Here is a 19744-nt window from a genome sequence, read left to right as displayed (position 1 = left end):
TGTTCTTCCCTTTTGGTTTTCAAACTCCAGATCTTTGCACATTTCATTATAGTAATTGGTTTTGTCTGATTGAGCTGCTCTTTGAAATCTTCTTTTCAGCCCTTTTACCTTTTCATTTCTTCCATCGGCTTTAGCTTCTCTCTGCTCAAGGGCAAGTTTCAGAGTCTCTTCAGTCATCCATTTTGGTCTTCTCTTCCTTTCTCGTCTTTTTAGTGACTTCTTGCTTTCTTCATGGATAATGTTCTTGATTTCCTCCCACAATTCTTCTGGTTTTCGTTCGTTGGTGTTCAGTGCATCAAATTTATTCTTTAGGTGGTCTCTAAATTCAGGAGGGATATATTCAAGAATATTCAAGATATATTTTGGCTCTCTTGGACTTATTTTTATTGACTTCAACTTTAAGTTGAATTTGCATAAGAGCAGTTGATGGTCTGTTCCATAATCGGCTCCTGGCCTGGTTTTGGCTGAAGATATTGAGCTTTTCCACTGCCTCTTGCCACAGATATAGTCAATCTGATTCCTGTGTGTTCCATCTGGTGAAGTCCACATGTACAGCCACCGTTTATGTTGTTGAAAACAGGTGTTTGCAATGAACAAGTCATTGGTCTTGCAGAATTCTATCATGCGAGTTCCAGCATTATTTCTGTCACCAAGGCCAAATTTTCCAACTACCGGTGATTCTTCTTTGTTTCCAACTTTTGTATTCCAGTCACCAGGGATAATTAACACATCCTGATTGCATTTTCGGTCAATTTCAGACTGCAGAAGTTGATAATTCTTCAATTTCCTCATCTTTGGCTTTGGTGGTTGGTGCATAAATTTGAATAACAGTCGTATTAACGGGTCTTCCTTGTAGGCATATGGATATTATTCTAACACTGACAGCATTGTATTTCAGGACAGATCTTGAAACATCCTTTGTGATGATGAACACCATGCCATTCCTCTTCAAACTGTCATTCCTGTCATAGTAGATCACATGGTTGTCTGATTCAAAATGGCCAAAACCAGTCCATTTCAGCTCACTAATGCCGAAGATATCAATCTTTATGCATTCCGTTTCATTTTGACAACTTCCAATTTTCCTAGATTCATGCTTCATACATTCCATGTTCCGATGACTAATGGATGTCTGCGGCTGTTTCACTTCAATTTGAGTGGTGCCACATCAGCAAATGGAGGTTTCAAAAGCTTTACCTTATCCATAGGAGTAAGGCTGGGTTTACTCAGATGTGGCAGCTCTTTCCCAGTCCTTTTTTGAGAGCCTTCTAACCTAACCAGACTATTCATAAAGTTGCCTGGTAATGTATCAAGCAGTGTTTCTTTGCTATTCATAAGGTTTTCCCTGGCCCATTATTTGACAAGTGGATGGCCTCCTCCTTCTTCCTAGTCTGTCTCAGTCTGTAAGCTGGACTGATACCTGTGCACCATGTGCTGGATTAGAAACACCAGTGGTTCAGCCTCAAAACTCACATCAACACATCACCACGGTAGGACAAACCAACAGACAAGTTTGTCTCCCTGTTGGAAACCTCTCGTACCACCCTTACCTAGGTCACTGCGGCTGACTCCTCCTCTGTCCAGATTCTAGGCCCTTTAATCCCCTTCCTCCGGCTCTCCCGCCCTGCTGCTTTGGCCTTGCCTGAGTTCTTCTCCTCACCTGGATCCTTGTGGCTGACTGCTCCTCTGTCCAGGTTCCTGGCTTTTATTTTTTATCCCCTTTCTCCCACTCTCCCACCCACCCTGCTGCTTTGGGCGTGCCTGATTTCCCTCTCCTCACCTGTATCCCTGCGGCTCACTGAGTAGAGTCACATCTAGAATGGTTCATTTTATGCCTACCAGGATGGCACAATTGACCAATCTCCACATTAGGGCTCCATATACCTTATTTGCATAGTTACAAGGGTGCCATGCACCTCATTTACATTGTTAACAAGTTATCCCATCCCCTTGCCGAACCACAAGCACCTTACATTTGCTTAGTCCCAACCCCCTCATCTAGGGGGAATCTGAAGGACAATGGCTAGAAAAACTATACCAAGCAATTGACTGTACTACTCTACCTCACACCATATACGTAAACCAACTCAAGATGGATCCCAGACCTAAACGTAAGTGTAGAACTATACAGATTATAAAGAATAAATAGGATTAGGGCCCCTATCAAGTATAACTAAAAATGTACAAACAGAACACAAACTAGATGACTGGGACCTCCTAAATTTAAACATTTATGCACATCAAAAGACTTTACTTAGAGTAAAAAGGTAACCTAAAGTCCAGGAGGATAATGTTTGGCAACAACATACTAGACTAATCTCTCAATTTTATAGAGATTTTCAACATCTCAACAACAAAAAGACAGTAATTTAGCAAAGGATACGAACAGACACTTGGCCAAAGACAACATTCAGGTAGCTAACAAGCACTTAGCCAACAAGCACATTAAAAAAATGCTGTGATTGTTAGTCACCACAGAGACACTCGACAAAACAAGAATGAGATTTCATCTCACCCCAGCAATAATAGCAAAGATAAAAAACACAGAAAACAGCAACTGCTGATGAGAGTGTGGAAAGATTGAAACTCTCATATACTTCTCCAAGCCTGGAACTGAACTCACACCTGTGGCTCAATTTTCAGTCAAATAATAAACCAGACGGGACTATAAGGTGAACAATAACATCAGGAAGGTAAGCATTCCTTAGAAAAATCAACCATATGAGATCAAAATGGCAACATTTCCCCAGGGACAAAGTGGTCTCATACACTGCTGGTGAGACTGTAAAATAGTACAACTACTGTGGAAAATGGAGTGGCACCTCCTTAAAAAGTTAGAAATAGAAACACCGTTTAATCCAGCAATCCCACTATGAGGTATGTATCCCAAAGAAGTAAGAGACAGGGTATGAACAGATACATGCACACCCATGTTCATCACAGCACTGTTTACAATAGCAAAAAGATGGAAACAACCTAACTTCCCATCAAGAAGAATGGATAACCAGAGTATGGTACATTCACACAACAGAATACTATGCAAAAAAGAATCAGTGAAACATCTTATAATATGGATGAACCTGGAAGGCATTATGTTGAGTGAAATCAGTTCATCCCAGAAGGACAAATAATTATAAAAAACCAAGGAAAGGTTTTCACACACACAACATCTTTGATGATTAGCATGGGTGGAAGGGAAAGGGATAATACATCTCTAACTTAAGAGTAGATGAGTATTAACTTGGGTAAGAGAGTAGGCCATATACAATAAGGTGGAATTGAGCACAAAATAATCAATGAAAAGACAGTGGGAGTAATAGTAGAGATAAAGGCTACAGAGGTAAATATGATTACACATACAATCCGCAATAACAGTAATATCAATAACTATCAGTAGGAACATAGACACACAAGCTCAACAGGTGTGGGAAGGCAAAGGACACAATACCCATGAATATATATGGGTTTGACAGAGGATATTTCTATGTATGTATCTATATGTGCTACTAATATAACCATGAATATAATAGAACATAGGGGGCAACGTTATGAAAACATCTTCACCATAATCAAACACTTTGAGGGAACGAGTTGCTGGGCGTGGGGGCACAGGACCACAGTCTTGGGTAACATAAAGGTCAACTAGCACAACATAGTCCACAAAGAAGATGTTTGACATCCTACTTTTGTGACTAGAAACTTGTCTAACTGAAAGCTTGTAAGTGGCCAAAGGTGCAACTATTGTTCTTTCCCTGTACAAAGCAAAGCAGAGTGAAGAAAATCAAAGATGCATGGAAACAATTAGTCCAAAGGACTAATGAACCAGGCCTAACCTCAGTTTCCATGACCAAGACAAGAAAAACTAGATAGTATCCAGCTACCATTGATGACACCCTGAAAAGGATCATAATCGGAAATTCTTCATAGGGTGGGAGAAAAATTTGCAACAAAACTTAAAAGAATACAAAAGACCAGGATTACTAGTCTCATAGACTTGTGGAGCCCCCCAGGGGATGGCTCTTAGTCACCCTTCAAGCCTGGAACTGAACTCACACCGGTGGCTCAACTTTCTCAGTCAAATGATAAACCAGACAGGCCTATAAGGTGAACAATAACATCAGGGAGGTAAGCATTCCTTAGAAAAAAATCAACCATTTGAGATCAAAATGGCACCATTTCCCCAGGGACAAAGATCAAAAGGCAGAAAGGCATAAGAAGGAAAGATGGATGGAAATGGTAAACACAGGGAGTAAGTAGAAAGTATGCTATTACATCGTGGGGATTGCAGTCAATGGCATGAAACAAAACGTGTATGAAAGTTGAATGGAAAAGTGATTGGCTCTGCAAACTTTCCACAAAATCACAAGAAGAATAAAATAAGCTGATACTTAAAAATAATCATAAATTAACTAGAATCACAGAACAATTATTACCAATAACAAGTATTTGTATTGAAGTTTATCTGATTGCAAATAATTGGTACATTCCAGTACAACATACTGCACCTTTGACTGCCTTTTTAGGGTAATCTCACCACTCATTTTTGTCATCAGTAGATCTCTTATAGAGCTTATCAGAACATATTGCTGGGATATGTCTGTATGTTGGTCTCTTCTGGCAGACTGTAAGCTTCATGAATGTAGGTGCTCTATAGTCATCTGAGTGTTCCAGTGCACAGTGTAAAATATTTTAACAAAGTAATGAAGACGATGATTCATCCTGGTCATAGTTAGGCAACTGCGAGTTGCTTTTAACAGTAGCAACATGGATATTTTAATTCCAGAACATTAAAGTCAAGCCTCAAAACAGCATAGCTAGTTTAATAGTGAACATGTAGCAATACCTGTTTTGTGCTATTAAAAAAAAACTCACTGCCATCAAGTCAATTTCAACTCATAGCAAACCCTCCTTGGGTTTCCCAGGGGGTATCTCTACAGAAGTAGATTGCCCAGTCTTCCTTCCAAAAGAACCATATATTTGCCATTAATATGCTTTAAAGTTTCTTTTGCAGGGGAATCTAAGTATCCATTATTAAGTCATCTAAAATTTCAGGCCAGTAAACTTCTGTTTACTTGCAGGCCGTGCCTCCAAAGATGCAGTGGGTCAGATATCTGTTCATGTGGACATCACCACCGTCCCAGGAACTGGAGAGCAAAAAGTCACTGTCAAAGGTATATTTCGTGTCCAGGTAGATGAAACAGCCTATTAGATTTAAACCTGAGAGCAACAATAATTTTAAAAATGTAACTTTTTTCCTCAGATCTCTATTTTAAAAAATGTGTATCAAATAACTTCAGGGCATGATCAGAATTTCTTCATTAAACCAAAACTTTTGATTCAAAACTGAACAAAAAAGTGATAGAGATGTTTAGCCTCCATTACTTAAAATATCAAAATAATTTTAGTACATTGGTAATTAAATGTCAAAATTGTATATATAGAACGTTGACCCTGTGGTTGGTGCTGTGCTATTGATTGAAAATGATTTGGATGGTTGGCTCCAAACTTTCAGGTTAGTATGTTCCTATTATTCACATAGTCTACCTACCTATGTGATTGCCAAAAATAGATTTGATTTTTTTTTTTCCCAATGAGTATAGCTCCATCTATTCATTATAAATTCTGAATGCACAATTTGAATACAGGATCATTTAAAAGGTAAAATTAAATGGATAATATTTAGCTCAACAGAACCATGATCTGTTCATTTTTATATTTGTAATTTTAAATATCCTCTTTGATCAACAAATTATGACCTCCTAATTTATTTTAAAATTGTATTAAGTAATTTATCTTTGTATCATAAAAGTTAAAGTAATGCAGCTATAGTGTACAATAGACACAGTGTGAGTGGGGATGCTATTAGTGTTCTTATAAATATTTTTTTCCCTTTTTTATCTCTACCTATCCAGCAGTACCTATCTTAACAGTATTTAACAAAAGTTTTAACTTACATGAACTGTTTGCATTTATGATTCTTACTGTAACACTCAAGGGTATCACAAAGAAAAGACAAGCACAGTGTACATATGACAATGTTTATGATGGCTAAAATTAGAAAACAGCCAAGAAGTTTAATAATAAGTGACTGGCTAAATAAACATAGGCTGGTAAATCCATATACTTGAATATTTGCAGTTGGGAAATATATAATAACTGTAATGGACTTTAAACACTAAAGCTAATTATAGGACCATGATACAATATGATCTCATTTTAAATATAAAGTAATTAAATATTGAAAACATACACATAATATTAGTAGCCATTGTCTCTGAATTATATTATTGGAGGGTTTTTTTAATGTTCTAAATATTTCATAATGAGCATATCTTAACTTTAATTCGAAAAAAAATCATGTTTTTTTACCTAAAGGAATGATAACTTTTCACCATGCCAGTGCCATACAGCTTAGAACTGTAAAGCTCCAACAGATATGCATTCCAGAGAAGAAATTGTTTTATCTACAAGGATATTTTGTTAATGGGATCAGGTGCTACCAAATTCAAGTTATAGTTTCATAAATCATTTTAGAAAAAAAAGTTCCCCCTAAGAATCAGATGGAGGAGGCTGAGTTTCCTCAGAACTCATTTGCTAATGCTTAATATTCCTTTCTGTTCTCCTCCTTTGTTTTTAGTGATTGCTATTAATGACCTAAACTGGCAGACTACAGCAATGTTCCGCCCCTTTGTGGAAGTTTGTATGCTGGGACCCAATCTCGGAGATAAAAAGAGAAAACAAGGCACAAAGACAAAAAGCAACACGTGGTCACCAAAGTACAATGAAACATTTCAGTTGTAAGTCATAAAGCCAACTATTACTCAACCAGGCATTAACAGACATTGTGCAGTTAATTGTATTGAGGGATTCAAGGTAGGAAGGGGGTACTGGTCTTTGGTAAGGCAAGGAAAATATGTAAATTTATATGTTCCTGTTCACCACTAATCCCATGCAAATGAAAAAGCCTAAGTTATAGTGCTTTTCTGAATCTTTTCAGAGCCTGCCATGTGTTGCACAAAGTTACAGGCACTGGCTATGAAAACAGGAGATCGCTGGTCTCAGAGAAGTAGTTTACAGAGATGAGGCACATATGATAAACAAATGATCAAATAAGAGTAAGTTCTATGAAGAAAATTAAAACAGAGTGACTGGCTGGATGTTTAGATTGAGTGGTCAGGGAAGATTCTCTGACCATGTGACTTTCAAACTGAAACTTGAAATGAATAGCCAGTCATGCAGGTAATACAGTTGAGAGCATTTTAAGCCAAGCGAAACAGCTAGTGAAGAGCTCCAAGGTAAGGCCAAGCCTGGCATATTTAAGAAACAGTATATAGTAGCCATGAGGGTGAGATAAAATAAGTTTGGAAAAATGGTCAGGGTGCAATACCATACCACACAGGGTGACCAGTCAAGGTAAAGGGGTCTAGATTAAATTCTAAGTTCAATGTTGTTGTTATGTGCCGTCGAGTCGGCCTCGACTCATAGCGACCCCCCGCCCTTGGGTTTCCAAGGCGGCATCACTACTGAAGTAGATTGCCCCATCTTCCTTCCAAGGAGTGGCTGGTGGGTTTGAACCACCAGCCTTCTGGTTAGCAGTCAAGTGCCTTAGGCACTTTGCTACCAGAGTTCCATTAAAGGGATGAGCTATCTGATTTACATCCTTAAAATATTCTACTGTTTGAGGTATAGGTAAATGATTATAGAAAAGCAAGACAACTAAGCATATGAAGATAAATTAGAAGGCAGCTTCTATAGCCCAGGCAAAAGCTAATAGTGACTTGGAGTAGATGGTATACTAGAAACAGAGAGAACTGAAAATGTTCTGTATGATTCTTCAGAACTTGCAGTGGACTGGAAGGAGCACTAGTGGCACAGTGCCTAAGGCATTTGGAGTTAGAACATGGATAAGAGGAAAAAAAATTTTTTTACAAAAGAATTTACAAAAGATATGACTGTAGGGGAGCCAGAGAGAGAGAGTGATGTAACCTGGGGCCAGTAGAAATCAAGCTATTAACCATTCCTACACCTGAAAGCAGGAGCTCTGGTGGCATAGTGCCTAAGGCATTTGCTAACCAGAAGGCTGGTGGTTCAAACCCACCAACCATTCCTCAGAAGGAAGACTGGGCAATCTACTTCTGTAGAGATGCCACCTCTAAAACCCAAGGAGGGGTCACTATAAGCCAGAACTGACTCGATGGCAGTGAGTTTAGTTTGGTTTTTGGTTTACACCTAAAAGCAGAGGAGCAGACTTTAATGAAATTGGGAAAGCAAAAACAATCAGCCAGCTTAAGAAGAGGAGAAGAGGAGTGACCTCCTGAGGCAACCTCACAGGCAAGAAGCCAGTGAAATAAAACTCTGACCTCACCATATCACTACTTAGGCTCTCCTGATGGGGCTCCCTTTTGGCCAAAACTGAGTAGAAGCTGGAGCATGGAGAAACCATGCTGATGTAGTGCTCACAAGTCAACATTCTATTGCAAAGTACAAGGGGGAGATGGGTAAGAAATGGATCCAAATGAGGCAAATGGAAGATATCTGGCAAGGGTTGAGATCAAGGCTAACCACCGAGGCTTTTGGCATGAGTAACAGGATGATTCACCAAGTTGGTGGCAAAGAGACAGGAGATGAAGAGACCAAGAATTTTGTTTTTAATGTACTCATTTGAAGATGTCTAGTTCTACTGTCTAGGATCACTATGAGTCAGAATCAACTTGATGGCCCACAACTACACATCCTAGAGGAAATGTCATATATACAGTTGGGTATATAACTTGAGAGTTATCTGTATACACCACCTTATCATATCACCACCATGTTATTATAGAAGTGCACTCCAATGGGCTTATTGAAAAAACCAAACTTACTGCCGTCAAGTCAGATCAGACTCATAGCGACCCCTCCTTGGGTTTTCAAGGTGGTATCTCTACAGAAGTAGATTGACCAACCTTCCTTCTGAAAAAGGGCTGGTAGGTTTGAACCGCCAGCCCTCTGGTTAGCAGTCAAGTGCCTTACACAGTATGCCACCAGAGCTCCCAATGGGCTTCTAGTGGCTGATTTTTCAGAAGTAGATCAACCAGATCTTTCTTCCAGGCTACTGCTGGGTGGACTCAAACCTCCAACCTTTCAGGTAGCAGAAGAGCAAATAACCATTTGCATCACCCAAGGATTCCTATCAGCATATAAACCAATTGCTTTTGAGTCGATTCCAACTCATAGCAACCCAATAGCAACATGCTATTTAGACATGTTGTTTAACTCTGTAACTCTAGATGACTTGACCCAAGGACTGAGGCAAGAAGCTAATAAGGGGGGAGGGAGAACAAAGTCCTAAAGGGTACACACATTCCTCAAAACAGTCCCTTGATGTTTTGTTTTTCCTGTTTATTCTTGCACTCTTCTGAGGGACCTTTTAAAAACCTGTGCTCTGAATACTTAACTACCCTACCACATAGAAAAAAAAGAGCTCTAATCAATCACATTAATAACACCTAATAAGCCAGCCTATAAGATTTCACCTGTGTGCTCCAGATTACACAAACAATTTTCATCAACTGTTTTCAAAAAGGCTCTAGAAATTACTTGAATCATAAAATTCAGATATAACACAGTGAGTTACCCAAGACTACTATTCCAGGAAAAGGAAGCATTTTAATGTATTTTAAAATAAGTACACAATTTGGTTATTGATGTCAACTGGAAACTAATATTTAACTCTGCAAAATGTTTCATCAGAAAAAGTCACTTGGAAAAGGAGGGATTTTGGAAGCTTGTGCTGCTGAGAAATAGAAAGTCATGAATATCTGAGGATAAATAAAAATAAGGAGTGGTGGAAGAACTATTACAAGTTTATCAGCACTTAGCATTCTTCATTATGTTTAGTGCTGACAAGTTGTCTTGGTTTACTATTAGTAGAGGCCATCCTCAGCCCCACACTTGACAGGTCTCACTGTTGCCATAGGAAAGAATTGGCATTGAAGCACTGAGCTCTGCTGGAACTGATTTACTCTTGAGATTTGAATCCAATTTAGCATCTGTGAATAGTGCTTGGTAGTCCTTGCAGTGTATTCCCCTGAGAAAATGATCCTAGATATTATAGCTCACCCAGGAATCTAAGGTAAAGGAAAGAGATTGCAGGAACTGATGTTGACTTGGCCAACAAATTTTTCTAAGAGGTGTCCTTCATCTTGGTCTACTTCCCATAATCCCTAGCAACCCCAGCCTGCCCACAGTCTTCATATCAGTGGGAGATACTACATCCAATATCAGGAATCTCATAATTAATTAGTCAGGCTAAGCAAACGCACATAACAACAAGCAGCAAACTGGGTCTACATTAGTGAGAATTATGGGTGCCTAAAGGGGCTCAGGTACCATACTGCCTAAGGCACTTGACAGCTAACCAGAAGGCTGGCAACTAAAACCCACCAGCCACTCCTGGGAGGGAAGGTTGGATAATCTACTTCCATAGGGGTACCACTTTGGAAACCCAAGGAGGGGTCACTATGAGTCAGATATGATTTGACAGCAATGAGTTTGGTTTTGGTTTGGAAAGGGGCTCTGGTAGCACTGTGATTAAGGCATTTGACTGCTAACCAGAAGGCTGACAGTTCAAAGCCACTAGCTGATCCACACAAGGAAAATGAGGCAATCTACTTCTGTAAATATTAACCACCTCAGAAATCCAATGAGTATCATTGAGTTGGAATCAACTCAATGGCAGTGGTTTTGGTTAAGCTGTTTGGACATTGACCAAAGACAAAGTATAACATGAGTGATAAAAGAAATTATATGCAATACTTATTTGCTTGGTCAGGGTAGAAATAATCTTCATAAAGACAATTTAAGAGCATAGTAACACAGATATTTTCATCATCACAGTTAAAATGACCAGAAGCCCACATACTGGTGTTATGGTCAAACCTCATAGCCCAGATAAACTCACCACTTTGCATTACTCGAGACATAGTCAGAACATGACCATTAAACATTGTTTTTTATATTCTTACTATGCACGTGGCATCAGCATGAGACAAATGCAACTTGACAGCAACTCACAGCTGTGCATTATAAATTTTGTATATTTAATTATTAAACATCATTGATTTTTAATAATTTGAAACAAGACAACAGATAGGAATAAAGTACACAAATTTTGCTTAAGATCAACAGTATCTTACTAAGCACAACATGATATTATAGTTCTAATTTCTATTTGAAAAACCTAACTCATTGCTGTCAAGTCAGCTCTGACTCATAGCAAACCCTCCTTGGGTTTCTGAGGAGGTATCACTACAGAAGTAGATTGCCCAACCTTCCTTCCCAGGAGTGGCTGGTGGGTTTGAACCGTCAGCCTTCTGGTTAGCAGTCAAGTGCCTTAGCCACTACGCTACCAGTGCTCCCCTAATTTCTATTAATATATTTAAAATCAAGTTAATAAAATTTAAGTTGATTTTCTATTTCCATCTAGGGAAAGGAGGATTTTTTAATACAGATTGTCAACATCTTAAGAACACCTAAGTTAAATTTGAAGGACATTTACATCAGGGTTAAAAACTCCATGATACCCCATTTACCAATATGATATTTAGAACTATGTATAACGTATTCAGTAGTATTTTAGTATCATCTTGGTTCCTAGATGAAGTAAATATTTTGCTTAAAATTCCTCTTTTCAATCCATACAGCATTGTGAGTAATGAAAACCGCCCAGGGGCCTATGAACTTCATCTCTCAGTTAAGGATTATTGCTTTGCCCGAGAAGATCGAGTTATAGGAATGACAGTCATTCAGCTACAGAACATAGCTGAAAAGGGAAGTTATGGAGCGTGGTATCCTCTTTTGAAAAATGTCTGTATGGATGAAACCGGTTTGACTATCCTAAGAATCCTCTCTCAGAGGACCAACGATGATGTAGCTAAAGAATTTGTAAGACTTAAATCTGAAACAAGATCTACTGAGGAGAGTGCTTAAAATGAACACTCCAAGATACCGTCTTTGAGAATTCATAAACTATAATTGTTTGACTACTGCATGCATGTGCAAATATATGGGAATGTTTATTTCACTATGTTACAGTGTCTGCCAGTACTCAAGTACAATGTCTTCAAGGTATGTGGAAAACCTACCAAACTTTTATACCAGTTCTGGTCTTTGGGAAGTAAATGTTCCATGAAGTGCCAAAATTATTATGTAAAGTAAAATATCAAAAATATCTTTTAAAATGTTTTGATTTCATTATCAATTTCTCATCCATTAAACATACTAGAAAACAATTTGTCTTTGGAGTTTGTTAAATTAGTTTATATTCCCATAGGTCATAAAGCATTTGTTACTTAAATTATGTTTTATTTAGACTTACCTCATTGTAGATGTCTGACAAGTACCCTTTTCTACCATAACTAGAAATGCAGTTACTTGTAGAAAGCGTTTGTAATTTTATAGTTGCAGTTATATTGTGATGATTTTTGCATACAAATTAAAATAGAAAAGGTGGGAAATATTTTATGCTGACCCATTTCCAACCTTTCTGATATATCACTGTGAAGAAATGCTATTAAAGCAAACTTATACAAAGCAATGCTAAACAGAGTTTGTTAACAATGTTTGATATATTGAGAAAACTTTGTTCTTCAAAACTGCCAAGGTCACATCACATTTGTAAAAAATAAATAAATAAAAAGGTAAGTTGATGCATTTGCATTATAGTATTATGTCTCAACTTTACCAAATTTCATTCTTTAGAAATCCATGGGGCTAATGGTTTAGAAATGGGAAGAAGGGTTGCCTCTTAAAATTACCTATGATAAGTAACTACCCTGTTAGTGTTTTCCCTCTGACAGTTATGACTATCTTCATTTACTTAGCTCTACAATCAGTTAAATGCATTTTTCTTTTAAAAATATTCAACAATTTATACTGAATGCAGCATTGCTATATATTGAACTGGAGCAAAATGTCATGTTGTCATCTATTTAGTGAAAAATGCAAAATAAATATAAGAATTTGCTTATAATTTTCATTATCTATGTTATTTGTAACCCCAAAGTGCAACAGATGCAACAGGAAAACAATACAGCTTGGTACATAAAATACACCTAGATTGTCAGTACTTTCACTTTCTGTACTTTTATGGTTTAACTTCCTAGTGTCTGCACTTTAATACTTAGCTATAGAACAGTACTTTGTAATTGTAACTAATGGTCATAACTGTTAGTGGACTACCCACACTCAGAAACAAGAACCTGTTACTATGATTGTGAACAAGCTGATCTGATAAGTTAAGAACAGAAGTGAATAGTATTCATGAATCTCAGAACTATTCTGCTTCTGGGTGTGAAAACACAAACCATGAGAACCACTGATTCATGTTAAACCATTAGGCACTTGCTTTGTTAATGATTTCTCCCAATGCATAGTGTAATGTGATCCTTTGGCATATGCATTAATAAATGGCTGTATATTGAGCACACTCAACACTTTATTGTATCTTCTGCCTTTTTTTTATTTAATTTATGCACCATTTTATTATTTAGGGATAAAAAATTCATGCTCTTTTTACTGTTTGCATATCAATGTTCAATTATTCCAACATCATTTGTTGAATAGACCACAATTCCTCCTTTGACTGGCCTTTGCACTTTCATTATAAATCAATTTGCCAAAAGTGTATAGGTGTATTTCCACAATCTCTATTCTGTTCCATTGATGTAGTGTCTACCTTTTAGTCAATATGACATTGCCTTGATTACTGTAACTATATTGTCTTAAACTAGAGTAACATGAGTCCCTCCATGTTGCCTTTTCTTTTCAAATTGTATTTGACTATTCTAGCATTTTTGCCTTTCTGTAAAAAAACTGAAATCATACTGGGATTTTTCTTGGAATTGCATTGAATCTATAGATCAATTTGGGAACAATGTGTATCTTAAAAATAGAGTCCTCAATCCATGAACAGTTTATTTCCATTTATTTAGTTCTTCATTGATTTCTTCCATCAATGTTCTGTAGTTTTCAGAATACAGATCCTGCCAAGCACTGTGTGTGTTGTAGTATAAATGGTACTTTGATAAAACATCCAATTTTGATTGTTCATGACTTGTATAAACACTTGATTTGTATATTTAACAACCTCACTTATTATTTGCAAGACCTTTTTAGTTGATTCCATGGGAGTTTTATAATTGACATTCATGCTAAATAGAGGCAGTTCTTTGTGTTTTGTTTTGTTTTCTTTTCAATCTATATGCATTTATTTATCTTCCTTTCCGTATCACACCACATAGATTTGCAGTATAATGCTGAGGAGGAGTGATAAAAATACACACGTTTGTCTTGTTCCCAATCTCAGTGGAATACCATTCAGGCTTTCATCATTAAGTATAATGTTGTTGTTGTTTGTTAGGTGCTGTTGAATCAGTTCTGACTCACAGTGACCCTACAAAGGAGGGAAACACTGCCGGCTCCTGTGTCATCCTCACAATCTTTCTTTGCTATGCTATGGCACAGCCACTGTGTCAGTCCATCTTATTGACAATATTCTCATTTTTGCTGACCCTCTACCAAACACAATATCCTTCTTCAGGGAAAGGTCCCTCTGACATATATGACCAAAGTACATGAGATGAAGTCTGACCATTCTTAGTTCTAAGGAGCATTCTTGCTGTACCTCTTCCAAGACTGTTTTGTTCAATCTTCTGGCAGTCCATGGTATTTTCAATATTCTTTGCAACAGCACAATTCAAATGCATCAATTTTTCATTGGTCTTTCTTATTCATTTCATATGCATATGAGTCTACTGAAAATATTTGAGGCTTGGGTCAGGCTCCTCAACCAGAGGAGTTCTGGTGGCGCTGTAGTTAATGCATTGGGCTATTAACCAAAAGGTCAGTAGTTCAAACCCATTATCGGGAAAAAGACAAGTCTGCTTCCTTAAAGGGAGCTCTGGTGGCATAGTGCCTAAGGCACTTGACTGCTAACCAGAAGGCTGGCGGTTCAAACCCACTAGCCACTCCTCAGGAGGAAGGTTGGGCAATCTACTTCCGTAGTGATACCACCTGGGAAGCCCAAAGAGGGGTTTCTGTGAGTTGGGTCCAACTCAATGGCAGTGCATGGCATTGTTGTTGTGTTGTTTCCTTAAAAATATTTACAGCCTTAGATCCCTATAATTAGTTTCTACCCTGCTCTATAGGGTCACTCTGAGTAGGGAGTGGGTTACAATGTTAGCTGAAGGTTTTTCTTCATGTTCTTTAGGGAGTTCCCTACAATAGTCAACTACTTTGCTGAGCATTTCTATTATGCATGGCTTTTCAATGTTCCAAATGCTTTTTTCTGCATATATTGAAATGATCATAAGGTTTTTCTCCTATAATCTTAATTTGGTGAACTACATTGATATAACTTTTTTTTTTTTTTTTAAATTTTAAATCAGCTTTGCATTTCTGGAATGAACCCCATTTGGTCATTATGTATTGCCCTTTTTATAAATATCATAGATTCAATTTGGTAATATTTCAATCAATATATTTACATCTGTATTCATGAACTATATGGGTCTATAATTTTCTTGTAATGATTTTTGCCTTATTTTAGTGTCTGGATAATATGGCCTTCTAAAATGAGTTGGGAATCATTCCCTCCAATTCTGTGTTCTGGAAAAGACTCTGTAGTATTGCTATTATTTCTTCTTTACATATATGGTAGAATTTAACAGTGAAAACATTAGACCTAGTTATTTGCTTTTTTGAACAACAAATTCAGGTACTCTAATACATATAAGAGTATTCAAGTTTTCTGCTTCTTGACTTTTGATAATTACTTTTAAGGGTTGCTCCATTTCATTTCATTTGTCAATTTTATCATCTTACAGTTGTTTTAGCATTTCTTGATAACCCATTAAAGTCTGCATAACAGAGACATTAGATCCCTGCTTTATGTCTTGTCCTATTTCTTGGTCAATCTGTTCAAAATTTATTTTATTGATCTTTTAACATAACCAGCTTTGGCCTCACGAATGTTCTCTACTGGTTTTTTATTTTAATTTCTATTAATTCTGTTTTTATCATTTTCCTCTATTTGCTTTGGGATTTTCTCTTCTTTTTCTAATTTATTAAAATAGATACTTGGATTATTGATTTGATATACTTTGTCTTCATTTTATTTAATGCCATAAATTATCTCACAAATCTTTATACTTTGTATTTTTTTTCATTCATATGAAAATATTTCTTTAATTTCACTTGTAATGTCCTCTTTGATCCATTGGTTATGTAGAAGAATCTTCTTAAATTTCCAAATACTTGGGGAATTTTCCAAATATCTTTGTTATTGATTTCTAGTTTAATACCTTTTGGTCAAAATTTATATTATTTATTTTAAATTTTATAAGGTTTGTTTTATGACCCAGGATATGCATGGTGAATGTTCCATATGCAGTAGGAAAAAAAAAATGTGTATTTTGCTATTGCTGAGTGGAGTGTTCTAAAACCAAGTTGGTTGATAGTGTTGTTCATGTCTTAAATATTCTTACTGAACTTTATGCCTTTTACTGAGAGATGAGTGTTGAAGTCTCCACCTGTAGTAGTGAATTCTTCTATTTCTCTTTTCATTTCTGTTTTTTTGCCTCATGTATCTTCAAGTTCTGTTGTTATATATCTGCATAGGGTTGTTATGTCTTCTTGGTGAATTAACCCTTATATCATTATGTAATGTTCTTCTTGACTTCTGGTGATTTATCTTGTTCTGAAGTCTACATTAGCTCACAGTAGTACAGCTTTCTTTTACTTACAGTTTGTACAGCATATACTTCATTCCATCATGTTTTTTTCTTTTCACCAGTATCATTATTAAAGTACATACACTTTAATATATAATGTGTGTATGCAGACAGTACATATTTGGCTCTGTTTAATTCAATTTGACGTTCTCTAGTTAGTTAGTGTAATTAGATCATTTACACTTACTAAATGCAAATGTATTAGATCATTTACATTAACTAAAGCTAATTAAGTGGATATTTTGCACTTTCATATTGCCAACATCCTGAGCTGAGAAAGGTTAAGTGAAAAGAACCATAATGCAAACACCTTTTTTTTTCTCTTTAGAAAAAGACATTTAAGCCATAAGTTTGAAAGGTTAATATAAGGCTAATTTATAAGCATCTGCATTGATAGTTCCTGAGAAGAATATGATAGAATCATAAAATTTAAGAACTGTAAGGATCCATGAAGCTCATTTAAATGAAATCCTTCACTGAAGATTAACAAACTGAGACCCAGGAGTGTGAAATGACTGGCCTACTATCAGCCAATTACTAGCATAATAGGAAACTAGAACCAAAGTGAGATAATTTTCCTAAAGCTATCCTCTCTGCTTCACCTTCATACATTGTATAGGATATTCCTAACTACTCCAGCACCAATCCCTAATGACTGCTTCCAGGAAAAAAAAAAGGGGTGTGTGTGTGTGGGAAATCAATTTAGACCTAGTTATGATCATATTCCAAAAGTGGTATTTGAGTTAACCAATTCTTATTCTCTTTGTAGATATGATATTAAGGCAGTTGAGTATTCTTTTTTAAAATGTAGCATTAAAGATGGTGTCATACCGATAATCCACACAATCAGTCCCTCTTCCAACTGAGCAGAACAACTAGGTAAAGTAGATACAAATCAAGATACTGGAGTTATGAGCAACTATGGAGAAGATAAAGTATTAGATCCAGTGAAGGCAAAGAAAGAGAGCAAGTTAAATGACTGGGAAAAATAGGCAGACCCACCCAGCCAACAGAGAGAGAGAGGAATCATTAGAAATACAAGAGAGGCCAAGGAGGGGAGGTAAGGTAGAGAAGGCAGCGGCGGGAGAAATAACACAGAATCCACAGGCACTAGGGACTCTGAATAACTATACCAGGAGTTTTTTCAAGATGAGCTGGGACTTTGAGGGGAAATGAAGTTCTTACTGAGAAACCGCTTGGGAACCCCCTTGGCTTGGGCAGCTGCTGAGTCTGGAGTGGAGTAGGAGAAAGGGTGAAGTACCCTCTGAGTAGGTGGAGCCCAGGAGAACAAGGAATAGAACTATCTGAGAAGGAGTTCAGAAGGTCCATATATAGGACTCTCCAAGAGCTCAAGGAAACGACAAACAGAAACAAGAAGATAGACAGTACCCTAGGGCAGGATTTAGGAAAATCACCCAAGAACAAAATAACAAGACAAATACAAAATTAGAACACATACTAAAACAATTATAAATCCAGAACATGAACATTAAAATTATGGAGATAGATAACTTGGTAGAAGGACAAAAGAGTAAACTAGAACTGGCTGAAGAATGCAATTGCCAGCTAGAAGACAAATCCCTTGATGCCAGCCCATATGGAGAAAAATCAGAATAAAGATTTAAGAGGAATTAAAGGATTTTAAGAGTTATATGGAACGATATGACAAAAAACAACACATGCCTGATAGGAACACCAGAACAAGAGGAGGCACACACATACAAAATAAAGTGAAAATTGTGGAAGACTTGCTAACAGACAATTTCCCACATTTAATGAAGGAAGAAGCTATATTCATCAAAGAAGCTCAATGAACCCCATACAGGATAGATCCCAAGATAAAGTCACCAAGACATATCATAATCAAACTTTCCAAAACCAAAAACAAAGAATGAATCTTGGAGCAGCTTGGGAAAAACGAAATGTCACCTACAAAGAAATGCCAATAAGACTAAGCTCTGATTTCTCAATGGAAACCATGCAGGCAAGAAGGCAGTGGGATGACACATATAAAACACTGAAGGAAAAGCACTTCCAACTAAGAATTATATATCCAGCCAAACTGCCCCTCAAATATGAGGATGAAATCAAGACATTCCCAGACAAACAGAAATTAAGTGACTTTGTGAAAATACGACCATCCCTACAAGATATGCTAAAGGAAGTCCTTCCAGTAGAGAACCCACAACAGAGAACAAATTACAATCAAGTTACTTGACACCACCACCTAGCAACCAAACCAGAAAAAGATTCTCAAAATAAGCTCATAAGAACTAAACATAGAAAAATATAAGGGAGTCAATCCCCAGACAACACTAGCAACAAAGCAAATAGAGGGAATAAAAGTTTTAATCACAAAACTTCCACATGGAGAGGAAAACAAGACTATGTAACCACAAAGATAATTAACAATCCTGCTAAGCAAACAAAAATATGAGGGCTTAGTAAGCAAAATACCACCAATAATGAAGAAAAGAGGAAAAGACACTTGATAACAAAATGAACTCAGCACAGAAAAATAGTTGGAACAAGGAATTCACCACCAACAAACACACCTGCAAAAATAAATAAATAAATAAATACCCACTACAGAGTAATAGCAATAAATTCATACCTATCACTAATTACACTCCATGTGAATGGACTAAATGCACCAGTCAGGAGAAAGACAGTGGTAGATTGGATAAGAAAAGACGACCCATCGATATGCTGCCTACAAAGGACCCACCTTAGACACAAAGATAAAAAAATAAATTAAAAATTAAGGGCTCGAAAAAAGTATACCAAGCTAGAATTTAGTTTTTGGTTTTTAATAGCAACTGAAAAAGTTTTTGGTTTTTGGTTTTAAATAGCAACCTGCAAAAAGGGCAAGGAGGACACATGTTCTGACCTCCTCTAATCTCACAAGAGGAAGACAGCAGTAACCCAAGGCCTATTACTGCAAGGCCAAACATACTGCCTCCCTCCAGCCC

General features: G+C 36.9%; 1 protein-coding gene across 1 annotated transcript in view; it reads left to right on the top strand.

Annotated features, from left to right (window-relative positions):
- UNC13C (unc-13 homolog C) overlaps nucleotides 1–11970 on the top strand; it is a 903686-nt gene extending 891716 nt beyond the window's left edge. Inside the window, exons 30-32 of the mRNA XM_007935152.2 lie at nucleotides 5079–5171; nucleotides 6638–6797; nucleotides 11685–11970. Of these exons, the coding sequence (XP_007933343.1) occupies nucleotides 5079–5171; nucleotides 6638–6797; nucleotides 11685–11970 (539 nt within the window). The remainder of the gene's footprint in view (nucleotides 1–5078; nucleotides 5172–6637; nucleotides 6798–11684) is intronic.
- Nucleotides 11971–19744: the final 7774 nt, after the last annotated feature.

This window comes from Orycteropus afer, unplaced genomic scaffold (genome assembly GCF_000298275.1).
Source record: "Orycteropus afer afer isolate SDZICR_OR568_19922 unplaced genomic scaffold, OryAfe1.0 scaffold00026, whole genome shotgun sequence".
In the NCBI taxonomy this organism is placed as follows: Eukaryota; Metazoa; Chordata; class Mammalia; order Tubulidentata; family Orycteropodidae; genus Orycteropus; species Orycteropus afer.
The sequence above is the reverse complement of the archived record's forward strand: the minus strand, read 5'-3'. Positions and strand labels throughout refer to the sequence as shown.